The sequence below is a fragment of the Girardinichthys multiradiatus genome, chromosome 9 (assembly GCF_021462225.1).
Source record: "Girardinichthys multiradiatus isolate DD_20200921_A chromosome 9, DD_fGirMul_XY1, whole genome shotgun sequence".
NCBI lineage: Eukaryota > Metazoa > Chordata > Actinopteri > Cyprinodontiformes > Goodeidae > Girardinichthys > Girardinichthys multiradiatus.
The window spans coordinates 49,062,334-49,074,852 of NC_061802.1; the positions used below are offsets into that span (position 1 = coordinate 49,062,334).

Below are 12,519 nucleotides of genomic sequence, written 5' to 3' on the forward strand. Positions count from 1 at the left end.
TCATATTTCTTTATTAGGATTACCTTAGTTTCTTATCTAAAAATAACCAACTTCTAAAGGGTATCTGAAACAAAAATCTTAATATGTTTGTTGAATTAAAAATTTTCAGTATGTATGTTATACATTCTAGTGTTTTTGGAGAGGATTGTGATTATATTATGTTTCTTTTTTAGAATAGGGAAAGACTGTTATAAGAGGAGAGAGGAGGAAAATAGAAAGATGGATAAAAAGAGTGAATAAACAGGAAACATTGGAAGACTTAAAGAGAGGAGGAAAATAGACTGATCGAAAAAGAGTAAAGCTAAGAGGGAAATTGAGTGTTACTATTACTGTATTAGTTTTATTAACTGATAAAGTTTATATTAATAATTATATTAGAGTGCAGTGGCACGGTTTACGATGGCGCAGTTAGTAGCACTGTTGCCTTGCAGGAAGAAGGTCCTGGATTCGACTCTGGGCCGGGGGTCTTTCTGGATGGAGTTTGCATGTTCTCCCCGTGCATGCGTGGGTTTTCACCAGGTACTCCGGCTTCCTCCCACAGTCCAAAAACATGACTGTTAGGTAAATTGGTCTGCCCTTAGGTGTGAATGAGTGTGTGCATGGTTGTTTGTCCTGTATGTCTGTGTTGCCCTGCGATGGATTGGTGACCTGTCCAGGGTGTACCCTGCCTCTCGCCAGTAGACTGAAACCTTTACAATTTTCAAAACAATCAAGTCAACATTAACTTTTTTCCAGTGTTAGGCAGGACAGATGTACTAACCATAATGTGTACATGGGTAGAGCAGCATTTCTTTCACATAATCCAAACAGGTTAAAACATATAGTTTTGTTAGTGTTCAACTGCCCTCCCTCTTCAGTAATCCTTAACAGGACAATTCAAGGGTTTGCTTTAAAACTAACATTCAAAATCAAGCAAAGGTGAAAAACACTTTTCAGAATACACAAAAGCTAGTACATATACAGCACATGTTCATAAAAACTGGGTTTTGGGTGCTTTTGTTTTTGAAATGTAAGCCCTGTGCACCACCTAAAAACCCCACTAGCTAATTGAACAAAGACGTGGGCATAGAGAAATAGAATTCACTCAAGAACCAAATTCCAAGTTTCAAGAAAGAGAAGCCTAAATACCCCTCCAATGATGCTTAAGACTGTCCACGAATACAGGTCTTAGACCTAACAAAAACTGTAGCCAGGGTACAACTTGTGAAAGAAAGGTTTAGAGAGAATCCTTTTTGCAACTGCTGTGTGTATTGGTAAATGCATGCTGGGAAACTAGGAAAACAATGTCTTGCAGGCTCTGAAGTCAAAGGCAAACTTCTCACTTCTTTGTGTGTTCTTTTTTGCTCAACTTTGCGGTCATTATAAAATAGTGAAAAGGGCAATAACAAAAAATAGCAATGACGCCTAACGCAGCTTAAAAAAAAAGACGAATGCTACATTTGGTAACCACGTTTCCTATCTGAGCATAGCAAACTTATGTGTTTAATATAAAAATGTACTTGGTGAATATACCTTCATGTTCTACCCCTGGCACAGAAAGATCCTCTGTTCCTTGCCACAGCACTTTCCCCGTCTCTGCATCGCGAAGATTCATCCAGTTTCTGTCAAGAAAATGTTAAGTAACAACAACAACCAAGCATACATAACTATTATAAATTGACACTGATTATGCTGCAGGTGCTCTGAGTTTGAATGCAAATGATTAGCAAGGATCAACAGTTCCAAATTAGATGTGTCTAGGGGTAGTGTGTGGACAGCATCTGTCGCTGGTCAAATGCAGGTAAATGTATAAAGCAGAGAGTACAGTTGATCAATCTACAAGAGCTGGCAGACCGAGTTTCAGTGTAAAATAATAAAAGGGTCACTGATTCTTAATGAGGGAATGTTCATAGCCTCTGCAAGGTCACTTCAACAAGAACTAGTGCTAAGTTAAGTTCAGGTGAGCCAGGTTCAAACTGAATTATTTACGTTCATCATGTGGCAATCTTTGGCCTAGCCTTCACCAGCTTTTACATGTTTATTTCTCTCCTGGTTTCCTGTTCAAACAAATTATATTTAAAAATGGGACATATACTTTTAAATCCTTCTTTTCACACTGAAATCATTCAGTTGTGATCTATATAAAGTGGAACTGCAATGCTTTGGTCTGAATTCCCTGTTATTTTAGCTCCACAAAGTCCTCTTTTACCTCTGTTCTAAAATGCATCTGAGAGCAACTCATTTTGGTGTGGTCTCTTTAAAGTGCCTGTGACACGCTTTTCCCACAAATGCAGAAATTGAAAGAAAACATCTTGATATTGAAGGAATTGGACAGTAATTGACATATTAGGATTAAAGACGTGATAAAAGACAATTGCAACATAAAATAAGCATTTTTCGATGTTAAATTTTGCAAGTCCGAAAAAGACGCCAAAGGGGAAGTCTACGGTCATTCAATGTGTGGGCGTCAATGATAAATGGTTCAGGTAGAAGCCAAATTGCGATAAAAACATCGTCAATATGATAAAACAGCGGATGCAATAGCCACGCTGTACAGAGCATCTGATGGGAAAAGATTGCCAAATAACAAGGTTGTTGTTGCTTGCTGTTGCTAAACTGATCAAGGCTCAGCAGGTAAGAATACTTCCTTGTTGTTGTTGAAATTAGATAAATTACACGCGCTTACGATATATTTAAATAAATGTAAAGATTCTGATATAAAGTTAAAAAAGATGACATGCCAGGTAGTCTTCAGATCTTAAATCATCCCTTGTGTCTGCTGCTACTGCTCCATGCTGCTTACTGCGCCTCTGTTTCACTCAGTGCCGTATTCACTGTAACCCTGGATTTTCCGGTTACACCGAGTGCAGCAAAGCTATTTTTGTTGCCAAATTTTTTCCTGCTCTCGGTGGAGGTGGACGCTTTTTCTCTGTCTCCCACACCCCTCCCATATCTGCCCTGCTTCAGCTCTGTGTCTTGTCTTTTTTTCGGAGCCTCTTTTTGCACATCTTCCAAATTCTTCCAAAGTATGGATTTGGTCAGCTGGTCTCTCAATGCAATTGATCAAATTTTCTCGACGAGAAGACAGGGGTCGGGAGAGCCCACTTGCCTGGACGGGACATTTTTCTCCGGATACACGATGGACTCCTGGCAGAAGTGGAGGATTGTGTGTCTGTCGATAATGTCAGTCGAGGATGTGGAAGATGTGTATATAATTGGATGTTTGATATCAGGATTTCTGCTTTTTGGAGTCAGCCGTTACTTGGCATATCGGGAAATTCGGAGAATGTCAGCAGCTGTTCTGGCCATTGTAAGGCTGCCTGGCATGTGTGATGGGATCTTCAGAGCGATCAACAATCAGACTGAGATGTTACGTGAGCTGAATCGCAGACTGGATGTGATCCTTATACAGGATCGCAAGCGGGTTGCGGTTCCTGGACTCAGGGTGAAATGGTATAAATCTTGGAGAAAGTTGTTTGCTTGGATCTGGCAGAAAGACCAGGAATTTGTCTATTTGGATTCGCCTTTGAGAAGCACCAGTGAGACTCTCAAGGCTGACGGAAAATTAAGAGTCAGCCTAACCCAAATAATTATTGTTTTTCTGAATCTGGCTCCCCTGCGCGGCCTTGATGGCTGGCTATCTTCAACTTCTCCTGGAAGTTATGTAAACATGACGCTCTGCTCCCTCTGCCCCCTCCCTTCCCTGAGGACACCTGTGGACCTGCTCAGAACTTGGCCGGTTGATGTACATTCCAACGAACCGTCAAGGACAATGGCCTCTGTGACAGTGCTTCATGGACTTACTTGCACAAACTCACTTGCACACACACACACATGCTCAAGATAAACATATGCACCCCTCACACCACCTTCACCGTTCCCAGCATGATGTTGTTTTGTAAATTTGTTGCTTCTTTGTGCTGAGGTTTTTTGCAATCTCAAACTGTATCCTGCTAAGGATAAAGTGTGAAATATGATTTTTTTCCCCTCTACTTACCTAATGTGGCCTTTTTTCTCATCTAGCAAGGGCAGCGCCTGTGAGCGGGCAGCAAAGCCTCGGTGACCCGTCCCCCCATTGTCTTGTCTTGTGTCATGATGTATGTTTGGATGGGTTGTACTGGAATTCTAATTTCCCCTCGGGGATCAATAAAGTATCTTTGAATTGAATTGAATTTAATGTGTAATTGCTCAGTTTACATTACCATAGTTAAGCCAGTAACTGATCTAATTGTTCTAATGTAAACAACTGCTAATATATACACAAGTATATGTAAATATGTATGCATCTATTAATATAGCGAGATCTAGTCTGTCTTTAATGAATTGCCAGGACGTCATAACACAAAATATGTCTAAAATAAAGTTTGTCATTTTAGCGTTATTTGCAGATTACTGCTTTGCTGCTTCTGTCGTTTCCACAGACAGAAGGAACTGACCCTTTAATCAGATTAGGCCTTTCAGCAAATCCTTCTTGATACTGACAGAGGTTGCTGAAGGCAAAATAGGAATTTTCCCACTGATGTGGGTAGATTTCCATGAAAAATAAATTTTAACCAGGCACTTCGAAGAGGTTCTGATGCTGGGGACTGTAATTAATGAATTGCGTTGATTTTGTCGGACCTTCTTCTCCGGCACATCCCGACAATCCTGAATGGGCTTAGGCTTGGGAATCTGTAATGGCCAATCCATGTGTGAAACATATGTCTCATGTTCATTGATCCACTATTATAAATTTGAGCGTGATAAATTCTGACAATATGAATTGGAACAGGAACTTCCCAGAGAATAACATGGTCCTTCAGTGTATTCAGGTAGTCAACTCATTGTTTGGGCACCTAATGGTGCTGAACGTGGAACTGAGTCCTGGTAGGGTCAGAAGGTGGCAATAATTCAAATGGAGACTCTTATCCAATTGCTTTATGAAATCCAAGTGGTAACAATGGTCTAAATGAGAAATGTTAGAAATGGCAGAATAGGCTGCGTTAAAGTCGTTTCTGCTGCAAACCATCACCTGCACCCCCTCCTTGTGTGGGAGTCAGGCTGCAGACTGACAGGACATTAATCTTCAGTTTCAATAGCCATGTTTAAAGCAAAGGGATCAGCATCATTTTAAACGTCATGAGACAGATGTACGTATAACAGCCTGACACACTCCCTCACACACACAGTAGTTACCAAGTTCTGAGGGGAAATTTCACGAGCTTTTCTAAAGAAAAGAAGAGTCTTTCTGTGAATTTACTGCAGCACAGTTTAATGATGCAAATGACAAACTATTTCTGTTGAAGCAGAGCATCACTCTTCTGGTTGTCATGCCATTGATTTTTAAATGAAACATTGCAAGTATTGTGAATGAATATTCCAAATAGATAAAACATTTTTACGCTTGAGGGAACAATGCACTTCTTGTGAGGCGGCAACACCCCTAAACACCAATCTGTGAGGTTGGTTTTGCAATTTCAACAGAACAGAATCGATGTTTACAGCTTGCCTGACAGGGGCAACAATGTGTATGACCTGCCACACCGCTCTCCTACTCTACTTTTAGCAGTGCATCATTTAAGCAACTTATATGGCATTTATAAATCCTTTATTTGTTGTGATTAGTCTCATTTTGAAATTAGGTTCTATTCCCCAAAACAGTCATTTAAGGAATTAAATTTCAGAAACACGATTTCCCTTGTATGGTGAGGACTAAGCTAACCATAGTAGCCATAAAATCATATATAATTAATATTTGTTGGGCATGTTTTATTAAAGCATCATTTTGCATTACTGCACAGTGTGTGACTTAAATCTTAGGGATGTAGGAGGGTTAAACATGCTGATCTTTTCATTCTTCTGTGTATAAATATAAAATGTATTGTTGAACCTTTAGATCATAATATAATAAGTTTGAGGTCTTTATGGACTGATCAGACTAAACATTATTTAAACACACATGGGCATGCACATTTGTTTCCTGTTTATGCAAGTGTTAACACATACCAGTATGATGGATCTTCTTGTTCTATATTATCAGTTCAGCTGAACCAGTGTTCCACTCTGATGTAGTTTGCACTTCAAGCCTCACTAGGGTTAACAATGCGCTGAACACCACCAACTCATAAGAGAAGAAGGGCACCAAAAAGAATCAAAGTGATGTCTCACCAGCACCATCAATGTAGTTATTCAGAGAAGTATTACCCATTATGTGAAATATAAGGGAAATGGTTGTGTGAAATGTAATTGTGGCCATACTAATCATCATTTTGCCAGATGGCTCTGGGTCAACTCAAAAAAGGACAAGATGTAAAGGTAAATGTTTCCTCATCCAGTTCAGTGGAAATGCCACAATAGACTTTTTGTATTTTAGTTGATCCTTCTATCCAGAGGGACAAGGGCCTAATTTATACATGCTAGTCTGCTAAGCTGCAATCAGCTCTATTAATTTAGGCTTATAGGGTTTCTACAGTGTCTAGCATCAGACATAGCCACTGAGCTAAGCAGAATCTGTTATGACCAGAAAACTGTCATACCCCAGGTAGCCTGGTCCCCTCTAGGAAGAGCAGAGGTGAGAATTTAATTCATTCTCACCCAGATGTCCCGGCTCCTCTGCCCCAAGTGTTCCCCTTTATCACAGCAGCAAAGAATCAGCAGGAGGCACCTCAAAAGCACAAAGGGCACTTTCAAATGCCCCTTTTCCACTGGCTCAATTTTTCTGTACCTGACTCCACTTGGCTCGCTTTGCGGGTGTTTCCATTACTGTTTTCTCCGTACAGGCACCTACTTTTTTGGTCTCTGATCCTTAGCAGGTATGACTGGTGCTGGGTCGGGACTACATGTGAACAGATGTAAACAGACTGTTGTTCACTGATTGGACATGGGAGGAGGAGAAATTTGAAGGTTTTCGCCGAAGTAGTGCAGGAAACAGTTAATAAAACTCAAGAGCTGACCACAATAATATTAAGGACCATACCAAAATATTATTTTACTATTTACAGATCATAAACTGTACCTGAAGGCTAAAAGAAAAGAAAAATGACATATCAACTTTCTGAATTACATGCAGGCGGAGCACAGTATTTAACATTCTAAATCAGCTGTTCAGCCGCACAAACATTTCCCCCAAAATGCATTACTATTATCAGTGAGAATGCATTCATTAGCCCAGGTGGAAGCGTCCATTAGAACCAGGAATAACTGTCTCTCAGAACCATATCCAAACTCCATCAGAACCAGGAATAAAACTCTTTCAGAACCTGGTACAAATCTTCATCAGAATCTGGCAAAAAGCTCAATCAGAACCAGCAAAAGACCTTCATTAGAACCAGGTACAAACCTCTATCAGAACAAGGTCCAAATCTCCTTCAGAACCAGGAGGAACCTCAATCAGAACAAGGTCCAACATCCATCAGAAGCTGGAACAAATCTCCATTAGAACCAGACCCAAACATCCATCAGAACCAGGTCCAATCTCTATCAACACAAGGAAGAAAACTCCATCAGAACCAGGTACAGACTTCCATCAGAACCAGGAGGAAATCTATCAGAACCAGGTCCAAACTCCATCAGAACCAGGAACTAATGTCCATTAGAACCTTGTATAAATCTTCATTATAGCCATATACAAACATCCATCAGAACCATGTTCAAACTCTATCAGAACCAGGTGGAAACTATCAGAATCAGGAAGAAACATCAATTAGAACCAGGAAAAATTCTTTTTCTGAACCTGGTACAAATCTTCATCAGAAACATGTACAAACCTCCATCTGAACCAGGTCCAAAGTCTATCAGAACCAGGTCCAACATCCATCACAATCTGATACAAATCTCCATCAGAACCGGACCCAAACTCCATCGGGACCTGGAACAAATCTCCATTAGAACCAGACTCAAACTCTATGAGAACCAGGAACAAATGCCCATCAAAACCTTGTATAAATCTTCATCATAACCATATACAAACATCCATCAGAACCATGTTCAAACTCTATCAGAACAAGGAAGAAACATCCATTAAAACCAGGAATAAATCTCTATTGGAACCTAGTACAAATCTTCATCAGAACTACGTACAAACCTCCATCTGAACCCGGTCCAAATCTCCTTCAGAACCAAGAGGAAATCCCCATCAGAACTTGGTACAAATATCCATCAGAGACAATTAGGAATCCTCACACTCCATCAGAACCAGATCCAAATCTATCAGAACCAAAAAGTAAGCAGTACTCTGTGACTTATGATGGTAAGACCATATTCATAGGTCCCAGGGGAGCAACAAAACAGCAGCCACTTGATGTCAGGTGCTTAAACAGCTTCTGCTGCTGTTCAAACACCCTAACACCTTAAGGATTCTGAGTTATGGGCAGTCGTTCGGGAGCATGTGCCTCCATTTTAAAAAGCTGGGCCAGGGAGACTACGGTGGCCCAGAAGTGTCAGCTCAAATATAAGGGCCACAACGGAAATATAAAACCACAACGGAAGTCATTCAACAGCAGTATTATTTAGTGTCGTTATTTTCTTGTTATGCACTGCGTACTCTGCCATTTTACCAACAATGAGTAAGCGTAAGCAGAAAGTGGGATGAGGGAAACTTTGTAAATCTTAAGCATAAGATTAGGGAAACTGGATTTCCCTAATGCTTCAAAAACCGAGAACAGATGGCGTTAACCTATAGACATGTTACTGCACGTGAGCCGACAGTCAGAAATACGCGGTCACGCCAGCCGACACCAGCTCTCTCTTAAAGATTAGCTTCGCGCATACAAGGTGCATTATTATGGAGCAGAAAGGATGCCGATCCTGGGACGGTTGAGAATATAAGAGGAAAACAGAAAAGTAACTGTCAGAACATTTATGTTAATTACATTTTTACAACTTCACATAAATGTTTTATGTAAAAAAATAAATATTTAATAATTTTACTGTACATCTTTGGAGAAATAACGGGTCAAACTATGAACTAATGCTCAACCATTATATGCTTTTGTCCCATTTTCAGAATTTTGTTTCTCCAAAACCATGAGAGGTGACATCACAATCTCTTCAGATTATTGTAAAGGGTCATCTATACTAAAACCACAATTAAAAGCAACAAAAGCATATACTGGTTGAGCATTAGTAGATACTTTGACCCGTTATTTCTCCAAAAATGTACAATAAAATTATAAATTTTTTATTTATTTATTTTTTTTTACATAAAACATTTATGTGAAAGTTGTAAAAATGTCATTAATATAAAATGTTCTGAAGGTTACTTTCCTGTTTTCCTCTTATTTTCTCAACCATTACCAGGATGGGGTCCTTTCTGCTACATTACCATAATGCAACTTGTATGCGCGAAGCAAATTTTTAAGAGGGAGCTAGTGTCGGCTGGCGGGACCGCGTATTTCTGACTGTCGGCTCACTTGACCGCAGTTGTAACTGCGTAAGTTAACTTACGCAACCAAGTCAAAGCTCATTGTAGACTCATAGTTCCAATCAGTGTGACTGATTATAAAAAAAAAGCGTTTCACTTATCAAATCAGCAAAATTTGTCTGCTGTTAGCAAGCAAAGCTTCTCTTCCCGTTGTTTCATTCAACAGGCACTGTTACTTCTATTGGAGGTTGCGTGACTTCCGTTGTGGCTTTTGTATTTGTGTTGTGGCTCTTGTATTTGCTGATTGGCTGATTCATTCCTCACTGTTCTATTTATAGCTCTGTGCATCTCCAACTGTACAGGTCCTTCTCAAAATATAAGCATATTGTGATAAAGTTCATTATTTTCCATAATGTCATGATGAAAATTTAACATTTATATATTTTAGATTCATTGCACACTAACTGAAATATTTCAGGTCTTTTATTGTCTTAATACGGATGATTTTGGCATACAGCTCATGAAAACCCAAACTTCCTATCTCACAAAATTAGCATATTTCATCCGACCAATAAAAGAAAAATGTTTTTAATACAAAAAACGTCAACCTTCAAATAATCATGTACAGTTATGCACTCAATACTTGGTCTGGAATCCTGTGGCAGAAATGACTGCTTCAATGCGGCGTGGCATGGAGGCAATCAGCCTGTGGCACTGCTGAGGTCTTATGGAGGCCCAGGATGCTTCGATAGCGGCCTTTAGCTCATCCAGAGTGTTGGGTCTTGAGTCTCTCAACGTTCTCTTCACAATATCCAACAGATTCTCTATGGGGTTCAGGTCAGGAGAGTTGGCAGGCCAATTGAGCACAGTGATACCATGGTCAGTAAACCATTTACCAGTGGTTTTGGCACTGTGAGCAGGTGCCAGGTCGTGCTGAAAAATGAAATCTTCATCTCCATAAATCTTTTCAGCAGATGGAAGCATGAAGTGCTCCAAAATCTCCTGATAGCTAGCTGCATTGACCCTGCCCTTGATAAAACACAGTGGACCAACACCAGCAGCTGACACGGCACCCCAGACCATCACTGACTGTGGGTACTTGACACTGGATCTCTGGCATTTTGGCATTTCCTTCTCCCCAGTCTTCCTCCAGACTCTGGCACCTTGATTTCCGAATGACATGCAGAATTTGCTTTCATCCGAAAAAAGTACTTTGGACCACTGAGCAACAGTCCAGTGCTGCTTCTCTGTAGCTCAGGTCAGGGGCTTCTGCTGCTGTTACTGGTTCAAAAGTGGCTTGACCTGGGGAATGCAGCACCTGTAGCCCATTTCCTGCACACGCCTGTGCACGGTGGCTCTGGATGTTTCTACTCCAGACTCAGTCCACTGCTTCCGCAGGTCCCCTAAGGTCTGGAATCGGCCCTTCTCCACAATCTTCCTCCGGGTCCGGTCACCTCTTCTCGTTGTGCAGCGTTTTCTGCCACACTTTTTCGTTCCCACAGACTTCCCACTGAGGTGCCTTGATACAGCACTCTGGGAACAGCCTATTCGTTCAGAAATTTATTTCTGTGTCTTACCCTCTTGCTTGAGGGTGTCAATAGTGGCCTTCTGGACAGCAGTCAGGTCGGCAGTCTTACCCATGATTGGGGTTTTGAGTGATGAACCAGGCTGGGAGTTTTAAAGGCCTCAGGAATCTTTTGCAGGTGTTTAGAGTTAACTCGTTGATTCAGATGATTAGGTTCATAGCTCGTTTAGAGACCCTTTTAATGATATGCTAATTTTGTGAGATAGGAATTTTGGGTTTTCATGAGCTGTATGCCAAAATCATCCGTATTAAGACAATAAAAGACCTGAAATATTTCAGTTAGTGTGCAATGAATCTAAAATATATGATGGTTACATTTTCATCATGACATTATGGAAAATAATGAACTTTATCACAATATGCTAATTTTTTGAGAAGGACCTGTACTTGCTGTTCAAAGAAGCTCACCCAGCTCAACGTTCCAGCCTCCACTTGTCAGTGGATCAACAGCTTCCTGACGGACTGACAGCAGCAGGTGAGACTGGGGAGCATCTTCTCCCGCACCAGATCAATAAGTACTGGTGCCCCCCAGGGTGTGTTCTATCCCCGCTCCTCTTCTCCCTGTACACAAATGACTGCACCTCAGCCGACTCGTCCGTGAAACTCCTGAAGTTTGCAGATGACACCACTGTCATTGGTCTGATCCAGGACGGTGATGAGTCTGCATACAGACAGGAGGTGGATCGGCTGGTACACTGGTGCTGTCAGAACTACCTTGAACTCAACCCACTCAAGACTGTGGAAATGGTGGTGGACTTCTGGAGAACACCACCCCCATACACCCCCCTCACCATCATCAATAACACTGTGTCAGCTGTGGACCACTTCAGGTTCCTAGGAACCACCATCTATGAGGACCTGAGATGGTCCTCACCCATAGACAATGTTTGAAAGAAGGCCCAGCAGAGACTGTGCTTCCTGAGGCAACTCAAGAAGTACAACCTTCCACAGGAGCTGCTGGTCATCTTCTCCACTGCCATAATTCAGTCTGTCCTGTCTTCATCCATCTCAGTGTGGTTTGGCTCATCCACAAAACAGGATATGTCCAGACTGCAACGAATAATCAGGTCTGCAGAGAGAATAATCAGGGCTGACCTTCCCTCCATCCAGGACTTATACAGGTCTAGGGTCAGGAAAAGAGCTGCTAAAATCTCAGCAGACCCCACACACCCTGCACAAACTATTTAGTTTTACCTTCAGGCCGCCGCTACAGGGCGCTGTTTACTAAAACCAGCCGCCACAGAGACAGTTTCTTCGCCCAGGCTGTTTCTCTGATTAACATTTATTAGAGTACCAAACAACTGCATACTGAAGTTGCAAATGCACCTTTGTATACATGTATATTTAAGGACATAAAGATATATGCATATATACATCTTATAACGCATAAAAAAAAAACAAAACAACAGTCAGTCATTTTCTACCGCTTATTCCATAGTGGGTCGCGGGGGAGCTGGTGCCTATCTCCGGCAGTCTATGGGCGAGAGGCAGGATACACCCTGGACAGATCGCCAGTCCATCGCAGGGCAACACACAAACAACCATGCACACACTCATTCATACACCTAAGGTCAATTTAGAGTGACCAATTAACCTAACAGGCATGTCTTTGGAC

At 41.2% G+C, this 12,519-nt stretch overlaps 1 protein-coding gene across 1 annotated transcript in view; it reads right to left on the reverse strand.

The window, feature by feature from the left end:
* The window catches only part of pde6d (phosphodiesterase 6D, cGMP-specific, rod, delta), a 33,828-nt gene that overhangs the window by 8,434 nt on the left and 12,875 nt on the right, over positions 1 to 12,519 (reverse strand). Inside the window, exon 2 of the mRNA XM_047375819.1 lies at positions 1,513 to 1,601. Within this exon, the coding sequence (XP_047231775.1) occupies positions 1,513 to 1,601 (89 nt within the window). The remainder of the gene's footprint in view (positions 1 to 1,512; positions 1,602 to 12,519) is intronic.